The 24,583-nt window shown below is 39.2% G+C and overlaps 1 protein-coding gene across 1 annotated transcript in view; it reads left to right on the top strand.

Moving 5' to 3' along the window:
- The window catches only part of PHEX (phosphate regulating endopeptidase X-linked), a 294,767-nt gene that overhangs the window by 168,676 nt on the left and 101,508 nt on the right, over positions 1-24,583 (top strand). Inside the window, exon 13 of the mRNA XM_070943250.1 lies at positions 16,759-16,836. Within this exon, the coding sequence (XP_070799351.1) occupies positions 16,759-16,836 (78 nt within the window). The remainder of the gene's footprint in view (positions 1-16,758; positions 16,837-24,583) is intronic.

The following is a 24,583-nucleotide window of genomic DNA, read 5'->3' as shown; positions in this document are numbered from 1 at the left end:
TGCTTAGAGAGTCCAAAATAATGGGTGATAACCTTGTCTGATTGGCCAGAGACTCAGTTGTAATTTGTTTAGACATGCCTTCTCTTTCCTGTTTAGCTCCGGTTTGTTAACTCAGTCGGCCTAGAGAGACATATTCTGATTATCTCCATTGCTTGGATTGCTTTAAATAGCTCACAGTAAAAGAATTTCTTGCCAATCTGCTTCGTTTTGGCTGGGGAACAGTTTCTGGCACCGTGCCAAGCCAAGTGCCGAACAGCTGAGCCGCAGGGCTCTGTGGCGGCATTTTTTACTGTGGAGAGGCCTGCACAGTGCTGGGAGTCTTCAGCTTCTTCTTCGATCTCTCCGGACCTGGTCTTGTGAGTTTTTGGTGGTGGATTGGCGTGGGGAGAGCCATGGTGTCGGCTCTACACCTCTGTTAGCTGGGCAAGGATCCGTGGTGTCGGATTCCAGCTCCCTGGGCAGGCTGTGTTACAATTCACACTTAAAACCCTTGGTGAAGGCTCAGCGCCATTTTGGAATCCCCCCCCCAGCCTTTATTCTATTCTGCTTGCAAGCCATGGTGTCAGCTTGGCATGATTAAAGCCCTTAACTGCCCTCCATACTGGGGTTTGTGTACACCAGGGAGGTGATTGCAAAGAAATTGTCAACAATTACTTGAGATTTTACAAAGAGGAAATTATTTGGCTGATTCACTGTTACCTTGTGGCTTTCAAAATGGTGTCCCGCAGTAGAACTACTTCTCATGCCTCTGCCTCTCCCTCCATTAGGCATCAAGCCTTGGAGGCTCCAGTCACAAAAAAGGGGAAATCTAGATCCAAAGTACCAGTTACTAGATCCCAGTCCTCTGTTCAACCCTCAACTTCATCAGCAGCTGATAAGGCTGCCATGAGGCGACAACGGGATAAACAGTTTGATAAGGCCCAGAAAAAGGCAGAGGCTAGCAAGCCACATTCCACTCCTGCTTTCAGCAGGGAAACAACTGATGCATTAAACAAGAACCCTTTGACTCTGGATTCCCAAACAGGTCAGTTTGGTTGGTGTCCCACTGCCTCCACTAGCATACAGCCACTGCAGGCTGCAGATATGGAGGCTCCTTTGGGCATAGCCATTCCTGAACCAGGATCCTCTCAGCAGCACAGGGGTTCCCATGCCTCTGCTACCTTTACGCCTACTGCGGCAGGGCTCCAACTGGAGGAAGGCCATGGCACTGCATTGTCACAAGACTTGTGCAACATGTCCAACTTGCCCAAACTATTACCAGGAGCATTGACGCTGCTCTTCTGCAACAGGGTTTTTTAGCCCCACTGTAGCGACAGATCCAAATCCAAGAGCCACTCCTCCAGTCTGTCATTCGGACAGAGAGTATATTCTAGACTCTTGTTCTTCTTCACCTTCACAGCAAAGTGACATGTTCTTTCATGGCAAAGAAGAGGAGTTGCTGGATTATAATTTTTCTGAGGATGAAAGGGTCATTCCTGATAAGCCCCCTGTCACGAGTCTGTTTCATCATGACTTATTTAAAACAGTATTGTACAAGGCAAAGACAACAACCAATATGGGGACACTTATTGTGCAACCTGAGGGATCTTTTTACCAAGCCTGTTACAGAGCAAGAGGCAGTTCCATCCCCTAAGCTCTTTGTGGATGTCATACAATGACAGTGGAATCAGCCATGTTCCATCTCTGCCCCTAGTGGCATGGATAGGAAAATGTATATGGTGGAACAAGAACTTGAGGATCTCCTCAAACTTCCAACCATTGATGATCTGATGGCCAGTTTGGCATCACCTAACATCCTTCCTTCTGATTCAGCTGAGGGTCTGAAAATGGAAGACCGGAGGCCGGAATTTACTGCTCGTAAGACCCACCAAGAAGCCACCTGGGCCATTTGTTCTGCCACAGTGGAACAAATTCTTTTCTCAGACTTCTCTAATTTGGCTATGTCAAATGCAATCCAGGGCAGATGAGGACACCTGCTTGCATCAGGACTTAAATAAGCTAATTACTGCCGCAAGAATATTCAGCAGATGCTACCCTCACCTCTGCTAAGTTTGCTTCTTGAGCCTTAGTGTCCAACGTCACCTCCAGACACCTCTTATGGCTGAGGCAATGGCAGATGGACATGAAAACAAAATGGCGCCTAGCAGTGGCTCCTTTCAAGGGCGGCTCTCTCTTCGGGGAAGCCTTAGACCCTATATTGGTGGAGGGTAAAGATAAAAGGAAGGTCCTTCTTCACATCTCTCATCGAATGGACAGACGAATTGGGTATCCTTACCACAGGCAGCCCTTTTGTGCATCTGACACAATGTTTCAGAACCCGGTTTACCAAAGGACCTTCCTACCAACCGCGGACAGGCCACAGGACAGGCCTTCCTTTCAGGATTGCTCCAGACAAGCACAGAATAGATGCCCCTTTCGGGGAGCTGGCTACCAACCTTATCATTGGTCCAAATGACTGTCCCGACAAACGCCCTATTGGCGGTCGCCTGAGCAGATTTGCAACCTGTTGGTGACACATGATCACTGACGCCTGGGCATTACAAACCATAATGCTAGGTCTCACTCTAGAGTACAGTTCCAAACCCCCTTGATGGTTCATCCAATGCTCCGTCTCATGGGATCCCACCAAGAGGTCTCTGATGGAAGCCGAAATCTAGCATCTGCTGGCCATTCAGGCCATAGAACTTGTGCTCTTCAACACCAGGAGTTTGGCTTCTATTCAATACTCTTTCTGGTGCAAAAGAAATCGGGTGGATGCAGAGCCAGCCTTGACCTAAAAAAACTGAATGTACACATCAAATACAAATGCTTCAAAATGCAATTACTCCACACCATTCTGGGTTGCATAAGACAGGGAGATCTTTTGACATCAATCAATCTGCGAGAAGCTTATCTGCACGTGCCCATCAGACCGTTCCACAGGAGATTCCTCAGGTTCTCCTATGCAGGACTGCATTACCAATACAAAGCTCTGCCCTTCGGACTTGCATCCACCCCCAGAGTATTCACAAAACCTCTGGACATGCTGGCTGCTCACTTACGGATGAAACCCATAGTTTGTTGTTATCTGGATGACATTTTAGTTCTGTCTTTGTCCGCTCAACAGGCGAGTCTAGATCTTCAGACCACTATTTAAACCTTCCAAAACCATGGGTTTACGGTGAATTGGGAGAAGAGTTATATGAACCCCTCCACCATCTGGGAGCATGGATTAACACTCAGGCCAGTCTCGTCTTCCTCTCCCAGGAGCATTGCTCCAACATCCGCTCCACCATAAGGCAAGTCAGAACCCTCAGAAGGGTCCCCTTGATGTTTCTTTCCCAATTGTTAGGCAAAATGATTTCCTGCCTACAGATAGTTCCTTGGGCGAGGTTACACTCCCGTCCTCTTCAATGGTTTCTCTTACCAAGTTAATGGGTGGGCCTCAGCAACTCCCCCAAATGGGTCAAAGTTCCCTTCAGGCTACTCAGATCATTGGAGTGGTGGACATCGGCAGCCCTGGAATGGGGCTGCTCATTCAAGGAGCAACCTCGACTGACCCTGACCACAGACGCCAGTCTTTTTGGATGGAGCGCTCATCTTGAGTGACCCAAGGTCGGTGGTCTCCACATGACCTCCTCAAGGACATCAACTGGCTGGAACTGAGAGCCGCTCACCTGGCGCTTCACCACTTCCATTGCCAATTGTCAGGGCAACACGTGCTATTACTGACAGACAATGTTACAGTCAAAGCACATGTGAACCGCCAGGGAGGTATCCGATCCAGGGCACTGATGAGCGAGGCTGTTGCGATAGGTCTATGGGCAGAGAAACACTTGTCCTCCCTGTGGGTGGAGCACATCTCCAGTGCCTCCAACACCCAAGTGGATTGGTTGAGCAGAAAGACCATCGATCAGGCAGAATGGAAACTTCATTCAGATCTGTTCTGCCAGCTGTCAAACAAATTCAGCCCACCTTAAGTAGACCTTTTCACCAGCTCAGCGAATGCTCAATTTCCTTGGTTCTACACCAGATTCCAATCACCAGTGGCTGAAGGGATGGACGCTCTCCATTGTCCGTGGCCCCAGGACCTATTGTACGCATTTCCACCGATACATCTAATACCAAGAGTCATCAGGAAGCTACTGGAGGAAGGCACAGAGGTTCTTCTCGTAGCTCCTCACTGGCCCAGACGGAACTGGTTTGCGGAACTATTGACCCTATCAATATCACCTTCCTGGAGGATTCCTCCAGACTGAATCTCCCTCAGCCAGGGGGGCATGCTCCACCCAGACCCTCAATGGCTTCAGCTAGCTGTCTGGCACTTGAAAAGGAGATCCTGAAAAGGGACCACTTCTCAAGGAAGGTAATCTCTACCATCCTTGCTTCCCAATGTCCGTTGACAACCCATATATACAATGCTATGTGGACCTTCTTTTGCTGCTGGGGCACCAGACAACCACTGGTTCCAACCTCGGCATCTGTACCACAGGTACTGGACTTCCTGCAGGAAGGGTTGGAGGCAGGACTAGCGGTTAATACCCTCCATAGACAAGTAGCCCGCTTAGCAACTATTCTGTCCTGCAAGGGAGTTTCCACCCTCTCTCATCATCCAAGGATCTGTAACTTTCTAAAAGGGGCTTCCAATCTGTGACCACCGCCTGTTCCCAGATACCCTTCTTGGGATCTGTCCCTTGTCTTACAGGCACTCATGTCCTCTCCATTCGAGCCGTTGAGTTGTGCTAACCTCAGGCTTTTGATCTTTAAGGTCGCCTTTCTCATTGCCATCACTTCTGCTCGAGGAATCTCAGAACTGGTGGCTCTCTCAGTATGGAAGGACTTGTGTATTATACATCCTGACAGAGTCATCCACTGACTGGACCCGACATTCATGCCAAAAGTCAACTCCTGGTTCCACTGGGCCCAGGAGGTTATCTTACCAGATTTTTGCCCAAATCCCAAACATCCTAGGGAACGTCGGTGGCACACCTTAGATGTGCGCAGGCCCCTGCGTATATACATCGCCCGGACAGCTCCGTTCCACAAAACAGGTGTTATTTGTTTCTTTTCAGCCCAGGTCTCTGGGCATGAAGGTTTCTCCATCTACCATAGGTTGCTGGCTAAAAATCTGTGTTTCTATGGCTTATGACCATCAGGCCCAGCCTATTCTGGCCCACATTCCGGCCCATTCTATTAGAAGTTCAGCCACAACAGTGGGCTGGGCCACTCAAGCTTCAATACTAGAGATTTTCATTTTAATTGTTGCGTTTTCCCCTAATAATGACAGTTGTAACTTCCCCCATCTTTCCAAATCTTTCCCTATTTGTTGTATTAATTTTGTATAGTTATCCTTTTTTAATGCTGAACATCTTGCTCCTAGCCAAACACCTAGATATTTCACTTTTTTAACAATTTGAAGCCCCATTCTTTTCTCAAGTTCTCCCTTTTGTTTCTCCGATAAATTCTTAACTAACATTTTAGGGTATTTTTTGTTAATTTTGAGGCCTGCGAACTCCCCATATTTCTCTATCTCTTGCAATAATATCGGTCCAGATTCCAATGGGTCCTCTATGACAAATACCATATCATCTGCAAATGCCTACAATTTGAATTCTTCCTGTTTAATTTTAGTTCCTTTTATTTCCACATTTAGCCTAATTCTTTGTAGTAGTGTCTCTAGGATCAGGATAAAGAGCAGAGGTGACATTGTACAGCCCTGCCTAATTCCTTTTGTTATCTTAAATAGGTTTGTGGTCTCCCCATTTATTATTACCCTTGCCTTTTGCATAGAGTAAATCGAGTCAATCATCTTTTGAAATTCATCTCCAAATTTCATGGCTTTAATTTGTTGGACCATAAATTCCCAATTCATTTGGTCAAAAGCTTTTTGAGCATCCAGGAAGACAAGGGCCGCTTGTCTCTCTGGGTATGCCTCAAAATATTCCAGTACATTAGTTATTATTCTAGTATCATTTCTAATTTGTCTCATAGGGAGAAATCCGTTTTGGCCTGTATGTATCTTCTCATTTAGTATTTTTTTTATCCGTTCTGCCATATTCATAAAAATTTTATAATCCAAATTTAACGGACTCCTTATGCACAGTCACTCAGGCACTCATCACTTCCCGCCTGGACTACTGCAATGCTCTCTACATGGGGCTCCCCTTGAGGAGCACCCGGAGGCTCCAACTGGTGCAGAATGCGGCCACGCGGGGGATTATGGGAGCAAGGGGACGCTCCCATGTGACACCTCTCCTGCGTGAGCTGCATTGGCTTCCAGTGGTCTTCCAGGTGCGCTTCAAGGTGTTGGTTACCACCTTTAAAGTGCTCCATGGCATAGGACCTGGGTATTTGCGGGACCGCCTTCTGCCGCCGATAGCCTCCCACCGACCAGTACGCTCCCACAGAGAGGGACTCCTCAGGGTGCTGTCAGCCAGGCAATGTCGGCTGGCGACCCCCAGGGGCAGGGCCTTCTCTGTGGCAGCTCCTGCCCTCTGGAACGATTTGCCCCTGGAGATACGAAAGATATCGGATCTCCGGGTCTTTCGCTGTGCCCTGAAAACTTTTCTTTTCCATCAAGCAGGGCTGGCGTGAACCCCCCCGCCCTTTTTAGTCTTTTTTAGTCTTTTTTCGTTTTTTAGCTTTTAAATTGTCAATGGGTTTTAATTCAAATTGTTTTAAATTTGGGCCAAAGTTATGTAATTCTTTTAATAATTTTAAATTTTGTATTGGTATGTGTTTTAGTTCTGGCTGTGCACCGCCCTGAGTCCACTAGGAGAAGGGCAGTATACAAATTGAATAAAATAAATAAATAAATAAATAAATAAACAGTGAGATTGGTCTATAATTCTTAATTTGTTTATTGAAAGTGCCTTATTTAGGGATCAGGGTAATGTATGCCTCTTTCCATGATTCTGGTACCTTTGCTTTCCTCAAGACTTCATTACATATTTCCAATAGTAATAATTCTATCGAATCTCCTAAGTGTTTATAAGTTTCCCCTGGCAACCCATCTGGTCCTGGGGTCTTATTAATTTTTTGCTTCCAAATTGCTTCTTTAAGTTCGAATATTGTTATTTCCTTATTTAGTATTTCCCTTCTTCTCTCAATGAGAACGCAATTTCTTCCTTCAAATAATCACTTATTTTCCCCTGTACTACTTCTTCCTGTCTATAAAGCTTTTCAAAAAATTCTTGTGTAATTTTTTTTCCTTCTCCATATTACTTTCCACTGTTCCATTTTCATCCTGTAGCTGATGTATTATTCTTTTTCCTCTTTCCTTTTTTAATTGATAGGCCAGTCACCTCCTTGGTTTGTTAGCATATTCAAAATAATTTTGTTTTGCGAATTTTAAATTTATTGCCAATTCTTTTTGGTCCAAAATATTCAATTTATGTTTAACTAGGGCCATTTTATTTTTAGTGTGTTCGTCCCCAGAATCTGTTTGTAATTGATTTTCTAACTTTTTAATTTCCCCGGACAATATGTTATAATCTCTCCGCTTATCTTTATTTCTTTTTGCAATATATGCTTTTGTACTCTCTCTTAAATATGCTTTTGTGGTATCCCAGAGGTTTTGTAATGAGGTGTGGTGTTTCTTGTTGTCTTTAAAAAATAATTCCAATTCTTTTAAAATCTTTTGGATATATTCTTTTTCTTTTAAAATTTGTGGATTCAATGTCCATCTACCTTTCTTCCTTTTTTGTCCTTTCCATATTATTTTGAGAGGATTGTGGTCGGCCCAAGTATTTGGCATAATCTCTACTGTTTCAATATCTTTAACTAAGTCTCCATTTATCCAGGCCATGTCAATTCTTGACCATGATCTGTGGGGATTAGAATAGAAGGTGAATTTTGTTTCTTCTGGGTTTCGGGTTCTCCATATATCTAATAAGTCTAATTCTTCTGCCATTTCAAAAAAAAAAACTTTTGGTAAGGTATTCCTTTTTATTTTTGTTTTTTAGTTATTTGCATAATCCTTTTTAATGTCCACTATTGCATTATAGTCACCAATCAAACAAACATTGTCATTCCCTATTTCTATTATCATACACATTTTTATAAAAATCCCTTTGGTTGGGCACATATATAACAACTAACATTTTTTTTGACCCATTAACATTTCAATTATTAATATTCTTCCTCTTGTGTCTCTATATTTATTTTATTTATTTTATTTCGAATTTATATACCACACCTTCTCCCAAGGGACTCAGGGCGGTGTACAGCCAGATAAAAACATACAATACAAACATTAAAAACAATTAAAAGAATATATATTAATTTGGCCCCAGTTTAAAATGACAAACCAATTAAAAATTTAAAAATATGTTAAGCCAGCCCGGCTTGCTGAAAAAAGAAAGTTTTAAGGGCACGGCGGAAGGCACCGAGGTTTTGGATTCTCCTTATCTCTGAGGGCAGCTGGTTCCATAGGGTAGGTGCCGCCACAGAGAAGGTCCTCCCCCTGGGGGGTCACGAGCCTACATTGTTTGGCTGATGGCACCCCGAGGAGGCCCTCTCTGTGGGAGCGCACAGGTCGATGGGATTATCCCCTCTTTGATGTATACCACTACCCCTCCTTTTTTTTCTTCTGCCAATGTTGAATAAAGTTTCCCCATTTATTATGTTGTAAATATTTTTCGTCTTGTTTTTTAATGTGCACCTCCTGGAGGCACACAATATCTACTTTTTGTTTAACTAATATTGAAAATATCTGTCTTCTTTTGGATGGTGAATTTAAACCATTCACGTTTAGCAATATTAATTTCAGTTCCTCTTCCATTCTTAATTTTGTACCACTCACTGCCTTCTTTGAATCCTTGTTCTTACCCCCTTTTCTTCTCGGTGTTCCTTCTCTTTACTTCTTCTTTTTTTTTTTATGAAATTTTATTGAGTAAAGAATATATTACATTTCAAACTCTACGGTTCGGCAACGTGTAGTCATCTTGTATATTTACATATATGGAATCTAATCAATTATCTAGGTATTATACAGTTTATACGTAAACCTTGTAAAATTGAACACATAATACAACAATAATATATAGATTAATTAAAAATTATACATTATCCTGATGAGAGTTAACTTTTGCATTTATTTTTCAACCACCTATACCACAGATCCCAGATCGTATAGAATTCTGAGTCTTTCTTTCCTTTTAAAACATACGTTAATCTGCACATTTCTGCACAGTCCAATACTTTATTGACTATCGGTTCCTCAGTCGGGCATCCTTTCTCTTTCCAGCAACTGGCATAGGAGAGTCTGGCAGCTGTGACAATATGGATGATCAAATACTTCTTTTCCTTAACAAATTTCTGTTTTAGCACTCCCAGGAGATAGATTTCAGGTAGAAAATTAATATCCTCATTTAATATTTCTTGGACCCATTTTTGTATTTTTTTCCAGAATTTCCTCGCTTCTGGACACGTCCACCACATATGGTAGAAGGTACCTTGATGATAGCCGCATTTCCAGCACTTGGGGCTTGCATTTGGATAGATCTTTGCAATTCTAGATGGATCTGTACAGCCTTTTTTACTGATTCTCCTTATAGCTTATTGCTCTTGTCAATTTAAGATTGCTGTTCCATATTTCTTCCCAATCTTCTAAATTTATCTTTGAATCAATATTTTTTCCCCAAGCGATCATTTGGTCTTTGAGTATTTCTCCTTCTCTATCATATTCGAGCAGGTAGGAGTATAATTTAGCTAATAGTTTGTTCTCATTGCCCAGCCATATCTTATCAAAGCTATTTGTTCCCGCTTCTATTCCCTCTTCCTGTTTATCTTTCCTGTATCGGGATTTTATCTGTAAATAGGGCCACCAATCTATATGGATCCCTTGCTCTTTCAATGTCTCATTAGATTTGAGGTTGCCGCTGTTATCTAAAATGTCTTGGTATGTAAACATTTTCTCTCTGCTTATTGTGTTTGGGTGGATCATTGCCTCCATTGTAGAGATCCATTTGGGGATTTTAAAGTAATGTTTACGCCTAATTTCTTTCCATGTCTTCATTAATGTATCTCTAATTTTGTGTCGGTGGAAACATATCCCTGCCCCCTTTCCTTTATCCCAAAGGTAGGCATGCCAGCCTCTTAGCAGATCATGCCCTTCCAATTGTAAAATTCTTTTGTTTCTTAATGTGGCCCACTCTCGTAGCCATACTAAATTGGCAGCTCTGTGGTATATCTCCCAAACTGGGAGCCCAAATCCACCTTTACTTCTTTTTTCTTGCAAAGAACGTAACGCAATTCTCGGTTTTTTCCCTCTCCAAATGAATTTCCTTACTATCATGTTTAGATCCAAAAAGAATTTTTTGTCAATGCTAATTGGAGTGGTTTGGAAGAAATATATTAATTTGGGGAGAATGCTCATCTTAATGGTGGCTATCCTACCTAGAAACGATATTTGTAGCTTCCCCCAAAGATCCAAATCTTGCTTGATTTTTGTCAGTAATGGCGTATAATTGTCCTCCTTCAAGGTCGAGCATCTAGCGGTAATCCATATCCCTAAATACTTTATCCTTTTAACTATTTGGATGCCCAATTTTTCTATTAATATTTCCTGTTCTCTTTTCGGGATATTTTTTGTTAACATTTTAGTTTTTGTCATATTTAATTTAAATCCAGATAGCTTCCCGTACTCATCTATCTCTTTCAATATCTTTGGCCCAGTCGTTAACGGGTCCTCCATAATCAACGCTACATCGTCAGCGAAAGCTTGAATTTTGAAGGTTTCATTCCTAATTACCAGTCCGCGTATTTCGTTGTTTTGCCTAATATTCCTTAACAGTATCTCCAGAGCTAATATAAATAAGAGTGGCGAGAGTGGACAACCTTGCCTAACCCCTTTACCGATCCGAAAAGTTTTGGTATATCTCCATTCAGTACAATATTTGCACTCTGCTTGTCATAAATTGTTTTTATCGCATTCTCGAAGCATTCCCCAAAATTCATTCTTTTAATCTGCTGGATCATAAATCCCCAATTTAGGTTATTGAACGCCTTCTGGGCGTTGAGAAAGACCAAGGCCAACTGTTTCTCGGAGTGTATTTCATAATACTCCAAAACATCCATAACCACTCTCATATTAGTTCTGATCTGTCTTCCAGGGAGGAACCCGTTTTGGTCGGGGTGGATCCAATTATTTAGTATTATCTTCATCCTACCTGCTAAAATTCCCATAAATATTTTATAGTCTGTATTAAGTAAGGAGATTGGTCTATAATTCTTTATTTGCTTGGGGTCGGTACCTTCTTTTCCTACCAGTGTGATGAACGCCTCCTTCCACGATTCTGGAATCCTGGAGCCTCTCAGGGCCTCGTTGCATATTTCCAGAAGTTTCGGTACAAGTATTTCTTCCAATTCCTGGTTTTTATACAATTCTCCTGGGAGGCCGTCAGGGCCAGGGGTTTTATTGCTCTTTAATTTGGATATTGCCCCCTTCAATTCCTCTATTGTAATTTCTCTAACATTTCCCTTTCCTCCTCCTTTATCTGTGGTAGTTCCCCTTTGGCGAGATATTGATTAATAGTATCAATTGAGGTTTCCTCCTCTCTATATAATGTCTCATAATATTGTCTGACGAACTCGAGTTTCTCATCCTCTTCCTCTAATATTTTGCCTTCCCGATTCTCCAAGCAATCTGTAATCCCCTTCTCCTTCTCTTTTTTTAACTTATACGATAACCATCTACCTGGCTTGTTTGCATTATCAAAATAATATTGTTTAGATTGTTTGATTTTTTTTTGCCAATTCTTCCTGTTCTAATAAGTTTAATTTATGTCTTATTGTCATCCATTGTTCTTTTTTTTCAGTATCACTGGGATCTCGTTGTAGTCTCTTCTCTGCTTCTTCCAGCTGGATTAGCAGATCCTTCTGAGCCTTTCTTTTTTCTTTATTGTTATATATATTATATGATATTACTAATCCCCTCAAATAAGCCTTCATTGTATCCCAAACGCATGTTGAGGGCGTTTCCTGGTTCTCATTCTCCTCAAAAAACAATTGTAAATCTCTCTGGAGCTTTTTAGTAAACCCTACATCTCTAAGAATATGAGTATTTAATCTCCATCTCCTTCGTTTAGCCCTGTTTGGGCTCTTCCACTTTATCTCTAATGGGTTGTGATCCGCCCACACATTTGGGGCGATTTCAACCGAGTTGATTTCTAACCCCAAGCTTCTACTGACCCATACCATGTCAATCCTTGAACAGGACTTCTGAGGGCTTGAGTAGTAGGTAAATTGCTTATCCTTTGGATGTAATACTCGCCAGAGATCTACTAGATTGTGCTCATCGACTAAGTCAAAAAAGGTTTTGGGGAGTCTTTCCCTTTTGTTCTTTTTCGCTATCCCACTCTTATAATCCATTTCCGGGTTTACTACCCCATTAAAATCGCCAATAATGCAAATGTTTCTATGTCCCAATTCACCTATTTTGTGGCATAATTTCCTATAAAATTCTCCTAAATTCCTATTTGGAGCATAAATAGCTACTACTAAAATTGGAATACTGCCCCTCTTGATTTCAGTTGCCAATATCCTCCCTTTATCATCCGAATATTTAAATTTAGCAATAATTCCTTTCTTTACATATAACGCTACTCCCCCCTTTTTTTTCTCTGCTAGAGAGGTAAAGGTTTTGCCAAATTTCACAAATTCCAAATATTTCCTCTCCTCTCTCCTTATATGGACTTCTTGGAGACATATTATTTCCGAATTGGATTTAACTAGTTTTGAGAATATTTGCTTCCGCTTCCCTCCATTGTTTAGACCGTTAACATTTACAGACAGCAATTTCCAACCTTCTATTTGTCCGACTAACTACCTAGTTCTTATTTGCCCTTACTGCTCTTTGTGGTCTTTGTCTCTTTCCTTTGGTTTCTTTGATTTCCTTCTCCTCTAGCTCCTTTTCCTCTGGTGTTCCTTCTTTGGATTTTCTTAACTGTACGTTGATTTCTTCCTGGGAGGCTATATCTAATTCCTCCTTACTACCTTGGTCTTCCTCTGCACCCCTCAGCTGGTCCAAAAGTTCTTGTGCGGAGACAAGGCTATCGATCTTGATTCTTTTCCCTTGCCAGGTAATGAGCATTCCCTCTGGTAAGATCCATCTGAAGGGGATACTTCTCTTGTTTAGCTGAATCGCCAGGAACCTATAATCTCTTCTCATGTCTCGAACCTTCTTTGGAACTTGTTTCAATACTATTACCTCTTTGAAACCTTTGAAACTTACAGGTTCTTCTCTTACTATGTTATATAACACATCTTTCACTTTCTTCCGGGCGAATCTGACGTGGACTTCTCGAGGGAGCTTATTCCTCCTGGCATAGTTGGTTTGGACCCTGTAAATTTTGTCCAGCTCTTTTATAATATCGTCTTTGTCCTGTTGTAATATTCCAGCTATTAAATCCACCATAACATTCCCCAAATCTTCGTCCTTGTCCTCTACCACATTTTGAAAATGAAGGTAAAAGGCAGCCCGGTCCATCTCAAGCTGGATAATAGAGTCCTCCAACTCCCTATTCTGGGCCATTAATTTCTGATCCATCGAGTCAAGGTTCCTTTCATTCTGCTCCACCCTTGTCTTGACCTTCTTTATCTTTTCCTCATTGTTGTGAATGGACTCCTGACTCTCACTCATTTTCTGATCAATGGAATGTTTTTAATTCTACATGGTTATTAGTCATCTTTTCTTGTAGCAAAAGCATAGTTTCTTGAATTGTTGATAGGGTCACCTGTATCGCTTGGATGGTTGGTAAAATTGCTGATTTGTCCGCTTTAGTTAGCGCTTCAGTGGATTTTTGTGGGGCCGGAGAGGACATTGTTAGTGCAGGATTACATGATGTTTTCTTTCCGGCTTTGAATACTGCCGATGAAATGCTTGTCATTTCTTTTAAAATTATCTTCTGATTTGTCAGGATTGCCTCAATGTTCTTCCAAATTGTCATGCACTATTCTCACTCTAATAATAAGATTGACCTGATTCATCCAACCGTGGATATTCCAGGTACCTTTCTTCCTGTTTTCTTATATGGATTTCTTGAAGGCACACAATATCTGCTTTTTTTAATTAATTTCCTGAATGTTTGGTTTCTTTTGACAGGAGAGTTAAGTCCATTTATATTTAGTGATATAATTTTCAGATTTCAGTCCATTTTTAAAAGTTGTTCTTGTTCCTTTTTATTCCTTTACTTCCTGTCCCTTTTCTTAGCTTGATTTTGTGCCCTTGTCGTTACTCCTTCTTCTTCTTGGATTTCCCCCTCTTCCTCTTTTTCTTTCTCTTTACTGTTCTCCTCACGTGAAATTGCTTGGTCTTCTCATCTTAATGTTGATTTAACTCTCCTTCCCACCTCTTCTCCTCTGCCATCCGTTTCTTCTAGTTCTATCACCTGGTCGTATAAATTTTGTGCCTTTTCTATAGTGTCAACTTTTATCTTTTTCCCCTTCCACGTGGCTAGTGCTCCTTTCGGCATTAACCATCGAAATAATATTTGTTTTCTATTTAATAGTGCAGTGAGGAATCCGCAATCTTTCCTCCACTCTCTAATTTTTTTTGGTATTTGTTTTAATGTTATTAACTCTTTTTGTTTATAATATATAGGTTCTTCTTTAGCTATTTTGAAAACAATGTCTCTGACCTTTTTTCTCACAAATCGTACGTGGACCTCTCTTGGGAGTCTATGTTGTCTCACGTAGTTAGTGTTTACTCTGAATACTTCGTCTATTTCATTGATAATTTCATCTTTATCTGGTTGCAAAATTTCAGCTATGATTTCGGCCATTACTAATGTCAGGTCCTCATCTCTTACATTTTGAAATCTTAGATAGAATGCCGCCCTTTCCATTTCTAATTGTGCCACAGTATTTTCAAGCTCTTTATTGAGACCTGTCATTTTCTTATCTAATAGTTCCAATTTCTCTTCTGTTCGTTCTGTTTTTTTTCCTATGGCCGTAATCCTTTGATCATTTTTTGTAATTATCTCCTGAATGGAGTCCATTTTTCCATCTAATTGTTGTATATCTTCTTTAACAGAGTTTTTAATTTCATCCAGATCTCTCCTGGTTTCCTCATGGTTTCTGGACATACACTCTTGCATTTTTAACATAGTCTCTTGTATTGTTGCCAACGTGGTCTGGACAGTCTGCCTACTCATAGTGGGGGTTTGTTTTTCAGTCGAGAAGATCCCTTCTATGGTTTTCTGCGTCGCTGGAGAGGCCATTAGTCCAATTGGTGTTGAAGTAGCCTTCTTTCCTGCTATTACTGTGTTTACTGTTGTAGATGTCATTTCTTTCAGGATTTTGTATTGTTTTTCTAAAATTCTGTCTATTCTTTCCCAAATCAGCATCCGTTTCTCAATCAATTCTATGTACTGTTAGGTACTAAAATTTTTAAATAAGTTTAAAAATCCTCTATTTCTATTATTCCTACGATAAATATATACTCAAATATAAAATCTCAATCTATATCACCTTACTAATTTACTTTATATCACTATCACTATGATTCCAATTAATTTTGATTCAATTGATTATACTATATACTATAAATACTATATATCCTATAAAAATATATTAATAATACAGATTTATACTAAATGTTATAATATTCTATCTTTAAAACAATTAATTAATTAATTAATTATCTAGCAAGCGATGTAATAAGTAATACTATAAAAACCAAAATATTAGATATATAGATAGTACTTTGTTAGTATATGTATATATAAATTAATACCGTTTAAGTTAAATTGATCTTGTTAATAATTAAGAATAAAATATAACAATTAAACAATAAGACTTAATAGTTCAGTATATCGTTAATATTGATAGTTAATATATTTAAGATATATGTAAAATATATGTGGAATATATATAGATTTTCACTATGAAGTTCTTCTGTTATTTTCTCTAATCACACTTTTGCAGCTCTCCAGGGTCCACCAATATTAGTCCAAGGGAGATTAAATCTTCTTAAAGACAGGAAACAAAGCACACAGTCTTTCACTATTACTGTCCAAAATGGTGATCTCAACTTTCTGGCTTCTCTTTGTATCAGATCAGTTATTACCTATATTGTCTTTCTCCGTCAGTGCAGCTTTATCTGACGAAAACCAGCATCCTGCTTTCTCTTGTTACTTTTCTCTGCTTACACTCTCTTCCAAACGTCTCTTCTCTGTATAAAGCTGATATGACAGGTTTCGCTGAGTCACTTCGCTCTCCTCGTTATTTGCCGCCTGCACCTTTCTGAGTCTCTCTGCCTTTCCGCTGCTCCTCTGGACTCTAAAGTTAATCCCCTCCTCGCAGTAATCCTCAATGGAATTATTTCAACTTTTTGTTTTCCTGCTCACCAATCTTCACCCCGTACTTACTCTTTCGCTTCCTGCTTTTGTACTTAAGACGTTGAGTCTCTGGTTTGGCCAATCGGCCTTCTTCTTCCTGCGTCCGGAATAAGGGCTCTTCTCAGAGCGGCGGGAGACCGCACCTCTCCGCACCACTTCCTCCGAAATATCCCTCTTTTTTATTGGTCCACCCCAGGTCCGATTTTTCCCATAACGGGCCCTGAAACACTGAAAAATCAGCACAGAATACGGAGCGCTCCTTCTCCATGCCACCTCGACCCACGCCTCAATCGGAAGTCCAAATTACATTCTGAAAGATATAGATTTCCTGTTTTTAAAGCAAAAATAACCACGAGTGGAATTAAGGGTACCATATGATTTAAAATTTACTTTAAATGATCATCCTTGTCATTGTAATGTTTATCTATTTTTTCTAAAGGCAAAAGCAGTTTTGGCAAAAGTGGGTTATCCCGGATTTATAATGAATGATACATATATTATAGAAGGAATCAAAACAGTAAGTTTTGTTTTATTATTTTCAATTATTACTTGTTGTGGTTATTATTATAATATAAATGACAAATGCATGTATGTTCATATGCTCATTCAACATGTAGAATGTTCAAGATTTAACCAGAGTATTACAAAGAGTATTACAAATATAAATTACACAAGTCTAGTGCTAAATCCAATCATCTTCCCATTATAGAACCTCCTCTCCCTTATGCAGCCTATCTTCCTTATCTCATTCTTGTCTCAGCCCTGCTTCAAATTTGATAATAAGCTTTTTGGCAGTATAATAAGCATGTAGTGAAATGGGTGGTGGCTCTCTCCTTTCTTAGGCACTTTAAGGAATGACTAGAGAAATGATAAAGCCCATCTGTCCGGTGAGGCCGTGTTGATACAATTCTATTATTTTTGAAATAAGTTCATGACTTTGGGATTTGATTTAAAATAAAATAACTATTTTGCTACATTCATATTTGGTGCACCCTGGAAATAAATAAATCTTTATCTTCTCATAGGCCAGAATTAGACAGATGGGAGAGCGAGAGGGAAAGGAGGGAGAGAGAGAGAGAGAGAGAGAGAGAGATTGTGTTATAAATCAAACCAAATGTAATAATTTCAGGATATATTAATACTATGCATACAATTAATTCCCACTAGAAGTAAAGGAGTAATAACTTCTAAGAGCTTCATTTATGCATGTTACTTTGTATATTTCTTGAGTTCCACTTAATTGCCTACATTATTTACATGGCATCTTTTGTTAAGCATCATCACCTCTCAGGAGAACCAAATATTTTTAATTGAAACAAACTGATGAATAAGTATCCTAAGATGTATTTCATCTTCAAAGAGAAGCCTGCCTGCCTCTCTATACCAGGTTTTAAATTGTAGGCCTTCAACTCTTAGGTTTTCTAATCAATGGACTTTTCAACCATATTTTTTTCCTAGCCTTGAGAGTCAGGGAGGCATGCTCAGTTAAAGAATGTTCCATCCGGTTTGAGTATCACCGGCTTTTACCTCTTATCCTAAGCCTTTTTTTACTTTACTGAAGGGGAGATTTTTCGAGCCAAAAATAGCCTGAAACTAGCCTGGAAACAGGCCTGAAAAATGGCCTGAAAATGGCCCAAAAAGGGCCTGAAAAAGGCCCCAAAAATGGCCTGGGTTTTTTGGCCATTTTTAGGCCATTTTCAGGCCTGGTTTTGGCCCAAAAATGGCCTGAAACCAGCCCAAAAAGTGGCCTGTTTTTTGGCCATTTTGGCCTGTTTTGGGGGCCATTTTCAGGCTGTTTTCCAGTGTTCCGGCACCTGCAAAGACCAGCTGGTCGGCAACATGCGTGCCATAGGTTCACCATCACGGGTATATACCAGTGGTGGGTTGTTCCCAGTTCTGTCTGGTTCTTTAGAATTGGTAGTAAAAGCAGCAGGAGGCTCCACCCACCCGCCTGGATGTCATACTTGATGATCTGCGCATGCACAGAAGCACACGCACGAGCAAAGCAAGTGTACACTCCCATTGCGAACCAGTAGTAAAGGTAAGTAGAGCCCACCTGTGGTATACACCTATGGCCATGTCATTCTTTTTTTCTTTTATGTAAACCCATATGCATTCTAGGAGGTTTTCATCTTTGGTTTCATGCATTATAGTAGTCCTTTACATACAGTGCAACTCCACCTCCTCCTTTATGGGGTCTGGGTTTTTTTGAACAATTTGTATCCTTCTATCAATATTGCTTATTCTAAACTCATATGTTGTAAGCTGAATGAATCTTAATCTTCCTGTTACAAATAGTCACAAACAAAAAATATGCATACACTCAATTCTTCCAATCAGTGTTCCCTTACCAGGAATGATGAACCTTGATGCTGATATGCCCATCAATAACTCATTCAAAATATGTCACAAAGGTTCATTCTGTTGGAATGATTGTGATTGTTTTAAAAATGAGAGGCATTGAACATACAAAAGACAAACATTGTTCCTCTTTCTGATGAACAGAATATATTGACCAAAGTTAGACTGGAAGGTTCTGTTTTTCCACCTAGGAAACTGTCAGCATTTTACAAAAGGTAGCATAGATATATTCTAACAATATAAGGTAGTAGAAAGGGTTAATATTGATATACTTAATAAAAGAGCAAAGGATTACCTTTTCAGCCAGATAGAAAATAGCCTATTATACATAACTGATAACATCTTTGTAAGGCTAAAACCCATGCCTAGTAGTCAGTTGGTGACTAGTAGATTAGAAGCAATGTCTTCTAAGAATTGATTCCAGCACCACCAGGTCATGGTGAGGAAATGTACCTTGATCATGAGGAGAAGAAACACATAGAGACATAAACTTGAATAATTTAAATCTGTTAAACCTGCGGTTTGCCAATCATAAGGGCAAAGTTTTAAAAATGGACAAATTAAATATACCTGAAGAGAAACAGATAAAGTAGAAGTAAACCTTTAAATGCTTATAAATTTTTATAGAACGAAAGATAGAAAACCAGGTGTTACAAATAGCATGTACATAAAAAGAAGAATCAAGTCACCTAGCAGAGAAGATTGATATTAAGCCAAATACATCTGTTTGAGCTTCATTGAGTCACCAATGTTTTGTAAGGAAAAGCCAAAATTCAGCCAAGCAAACAACATCACTAAGTAGAACACAATTCAGCCATCTAAGATTAGAAACTTCTAACACCCTGATGTAAACAGTACTAAGCTAACTGTTTGCATTGTTGCTGACAATTTTTTTCACAAGAACTGGTGAAGATGCATAGAAGTCAAAGCTGGGATAAATAATGGAAAGAGAAAAAAAAGAAAGAGAGAGAAAGAATAACTTTTAATTGGCATCAAAGTGGAGCTTTAAGTTCATAATTTCCAAGGAGTTGCTCCTTGAAATAAAGTCTGCACTGAAATGTTCATTTGGGTTTAACTGCTTTAAATATTTTCATATTTCTATTTCTTATGTGCTTAATAATGTTTTTCAATGAAATATGTATGCTCATATGTCATTCAGAATAATGTAAATTACTTGGGAATCATTTTGCATAAACATCTTTGCTAGATGTCTTTCAGTTTAACATCTACCGTAGGCTTTTATAGGTCAATTCAATAAATAGGTTTTGTAAATATGAAAAGGCAACTGATTGCAGATGATACTAAACTGGCAGGTGTAGCCAACACCCCAGAAGACAAACTCAGGATCCAAAAAGATCTTGACAAACTTGAACAATGGGCCCTATCCAACAAAATGATTTTTATTGTGGAGAAAAGCGAAGCTTTACATTTAGGCAGGAAAAGTCAAAGGTATAAGTACAGTATAGGCAAAACCTGGCATAAAAACAGTAACTGTGGGAATCCTAGTGGATGATCATTTGTATATGAGCCAGCAATGTGCAGCAGCAGCCAAAAAAGCTAATACAATCCTGAGTTGTACAAATAGAGGCATAGAATCAAGATCACATGAAGTATTAGTGCTGCTTTACAAACCCCTAGTAAGACCACACCTAGAATACTGCAACCAATTTTAATCACCATATTACAAAAAAGATGTTGAGACTTTGGAAAAAGTTCAGAGAAGAGCAACAAAGATGATCAAAGGCCTGGAGACTAAACCATATGAAGAATGGTTGCAGATTTGGGGTCTGGCTACTCTAAAGAAAAGAAGAATTAGGGTTGACATGATAGCAGTATTTCAGTATTTGAGGGGCTGCCACAAAGAAGAGGGGGTCAAATTATTCTCCAAAGCATCAGTGGGCAGGACAAGAAATAATGGTTGGATACTGATCAAAGAGAGAAGCAACCTGGGATTCTGGAGAAACTTCCTAACAGTAAGGGAAATTAACCAGTGGAACAGCTTGCCTTCAGAAATCATGGGCACTCCATCACTGGAGGTTTCTAAGAAGAGACTGGACAGTCACTTGTCTGAGATTGTATAGGTTCTCCTGCTTGAGCAGGAAGCTGGACTAGAAGACCTCCAGGGTCCCTTCCAGCTCTATTATTCTATTCTGTTCTATTATATTTTCAACTGCCCTTGATTTAAAGCAGGTTTTTTTGGCAATTCTGAAAATTGTACCAAACTATTGATACTATTAACTGCAGATCTGAGTTAGAAACTGTGACCTTATCGTATTTCTAATTTTTTTTTTTAAGTTGCCAGAAGTCATGTTTTGAAGTCATTTTCTCAATGTGAAAAAATATTTAGGAGCTTCACAGTGTTACCAGTCCAGAATGGAATTCTCCATTCCTGTGCTGGCTTCTCCCTGTTTGTGGGCTCTGAAAGGAGCCAAAAACACCTTGTAGGGGTGGCGAAGCTAAGGAGGGGCACTCTGAGAGTTCGCAGGAGAGATCGCAACTCTCCTGCTGAGCCCCAGGGCTTTTTTCTCTCCATGCCAAGATGAGGCGAAGAGGCAGTCTAAGATGGCTGCCACGAAGCTGGGACAGCTGATGACCATCTAAGCACAGTGCAGGAGCAGACTTTGGTGAACAGTGTGTGAACTGGGTGAGAATTCTTTTTATTCAAATATTAACCCCAAAAGAATATCCAGGAAAAGAGAGGCTCACAACTATTTTTAAAAGTAGCAGTGACCTAGCACTTTGAGAAAACTTTAAGCTTGAAATTGAAGGAATAAGAATTAAAGGGGAAAAGGCAGAAAAATCATTAAAATACAGAAAATTGGATTTTCAAATTGGATAGGCACTGCTTTGGATAGGCATTTTGAAATGCTGGAATTATCTATTTAAAAAAACAATGCTATTTTTACATTGTGGGAAAATGGAAAAACTGGTTAATATTAAAATCCAATCTAAGAGTGCCACCTGCTGACAAAAAGAAGAATAACATACTCCCAAAATCTTGGAAATATTTGATTACTGGGGATTTAAATGTGATAACAAGAAAGACATTATCATTAAAATGGCCCCTGAAGATTACAATACAAGACTGAATTTATAGAGGGACCTAAGGAAGTTCTGGAAAACTTATGGGACTACCCAGAGGAACAGGTTGATCAACTTTGGGATACAAAGAACTAAGAATATTGAATTTTTTGAGAAGTGACTATAGGTTTGAATATATGGTCTTTGGATTATTAGCAAGATGTTTCATCAAGGAGAAAGGAGTGGAATTTGGGAAGAGATGGCATCAGCAATTCAAAGTACAAGGGTGACACTGATAAGACATTTTAAGGAAATTATGAACCGAATAGAGAGCATGGATGGAATGCCAGGAAATATAACACAAAGGACAATGAGTGATCATGATGCCCAGGAAGAGGAGGAGTTAACTGAAAGAGTAGATGAAAAAATGGAACAGACAAAACAAATGAAACAAGATGATAAGAAGGAGATAATAACAAAAATAATAAGGATTGATGACATAAGCCAAGGGGAGAGTGTTCCAAGGGAATTAAAAAAGGAACCGGAGAACCAGGAAGATTCTTATGGGAGAGAGATAGGGGCAAGAGTAGATATTTTGGAAACTAGACAACAGAGAAGGGCAGAGAAAGGGGAAATGTTTAAAATGAGTAGCCAAGATGTAGAAGCAGACAGAAACAAAGATTCAAGAGAGAAATATGGAAGGCAAGCTAAGAAATGAACAATTAAAGCTTTAAAGTGGGTAAGAGATGATGGTTAGAAAGGGAATATGTTTAAATACAGTAGTGGCATAATTAAAGTTAGAATAGGGAAGGAAACTAGAGAGAGGGGGATTAATAGAATACACATTCTTTTTTTTATTGAAAAGTTTTACAAAAAAGAAAGAATTTCCCCCCCGTTCCCCCCACCCTTTGCCCCCCTTCATCCCACCCTCCCCCCCGACTTCCCAGAGCAAAATACAAGGTATTTCATTTAGTCAAACATAAACTAGATTAATCTACTTATCCTCAAAGTACTACCTCCCCCACTGAAACCGTAACTCTACTACCGATAACCAAATACTTCTAATACTAACAGTCATTCATAAGCTATTTGATATTTTCTTGTCTGATACTTATTTTGAATATAATCAATCCATCTTCTCCATTCCGATACGTATCTTTCTTGCATGTGGTCCTTCAAGTACGCCGAGTTTTTCGCCATTTCTGCTAGGTTTGTTACTTTCAATGTCCACTCTTCAATAGTAGGCAAAGAGTCTTTCTTCCAATATTGAGCTACCAGCAGCCTAGCTGCTGATATTAAGTTCAAAATCAATTTGGTCTCTGAAACTGTACAGTCTGTAGTTATACCCAATAGAAACAATTGAGGAGTAAATTTCAACCTTCTTTTCAAAATGTTCTGCATCACCCACCAAATTTTTATCCAAAATGCCTTGATTTTCTTGCAAGTCCACCATATATGATAATAGGTTGCATCATTGCATTCACATCTCCAACATTTAGCTTGCAAATTCGAGTACATACATGATAATTTCTTAGGATCTAAGTGCCATCTATAAAACATTTTATAAAAATTCTCTCTCAAATTTTGTGTTTGCATAAATTTAACATTTCTGACCCAAATCTTTTCCCACGTTTCCATCATCACTGGTTCCTGAAAGTTTTGTGCCCATTTAATCATACAATCTTTAACCAATTCAGTTTCTGAGTCTATTTCCAATAATGCATTATACAACCTTTTAATATGCATCTGACTTTGATCTCTAATCTGTTTCACCAAATTTTCCTCATTTTGCATAATCCCAATTTTTGGAGCTGACCATACTGAAACCAAGTAAAAATTATCCCTTCTTCTTTTAATTCCTCTAGAGATTTCAATTGCAACTTACCCCTTTCCAAAAGAAGAAGCTCTTTATAAGTAATCACCTCTATTCTTTGCTCTGTACTTATATTTTCTATTACATGTCTGGGGTTTGCCCATATAGGTTTCTTGTAATTCAGCTTATATTGGTACTTTTTCCACACCCTCAATAATGCATTTCTAAGTATATGACCCTTAAACACTTTATCCACTTTTTTTTCATACAACAAGTAAGCATGCCATCCATATAACAAATCATAACCTTCTATATTTAACATTCTTTCTTCAGTTAAGTTGAACCAGTCACTAATTTGTGATAAAGCTGCAGCTTCATAATACAATCTTAAATTAGGCATTTTAAGACCTCCTCTCTCACGTATATCCTGTATAATTTTCAGTTTCACTCTTGGTTTCTTCCCAGCCCAAATAAAAGTATTAACCCCTTTCTGCCATTCCATCAGATTTCCATCTTTTTTAAGCACTGGTATCATTTGAAACAAAAATAAAAACCTAGGTAATACATTCATTTTTATTGCTGCTATCCTTCCCAGTAGTGATAGTTGTAACTTTTTCCATTTTTCCATTTCTTTCTGTAAATAGAATACACATTCTTATATAATAAGGAGAAGTAATAATAAGAGGGGAAATTAGAATTTGAATGACGGTATTACTAAGTATACTTAAATAATATGTCGACTGGCATAAAAATAATATATTGAATTATTGATTAAATAAATAATGAAAGATTATAATTCAATATGAATAATGTATGTTTGCTAATTATTTTTTTTTATTGCAAAAGTTTTACAATTACATTTTCACCCCCTTTTTTTTTTTCCCCTCATCCCACCCCAAACTTCCCAACCTCCCTAACCCAGCCTAACCCTCCCCTCCCCCCGGACTATACTCATATCAAGTAAAAAAAAAACCCTCCTTTGTATAAAACTTGTATAAAACTTAAACCCCTCCCTCCCCCTTATAATTTTTCATCTTCATTACATTAAAATATTTCTATCTTAATATAA

This window comes from Pituophis catenifer, unplaced genomic scaffold (assembly GCF_029215685.1).
Source record: "Pituophis catenifer annectens isolate HBS135680 unplaced genomic scaffold, rPitCat1.0.hap2 SCAF_4, whole genome shotgun sequence".
Lineage (NCBI taxonomy): Eukaryota > Metazoa > Chordata > Lepidosauria > Squamata > Colubridae > Pituophis > Pituophis catenifer.
This window is presented reverse-complemented; position numbering and strand designations above follow the sequence as displayed.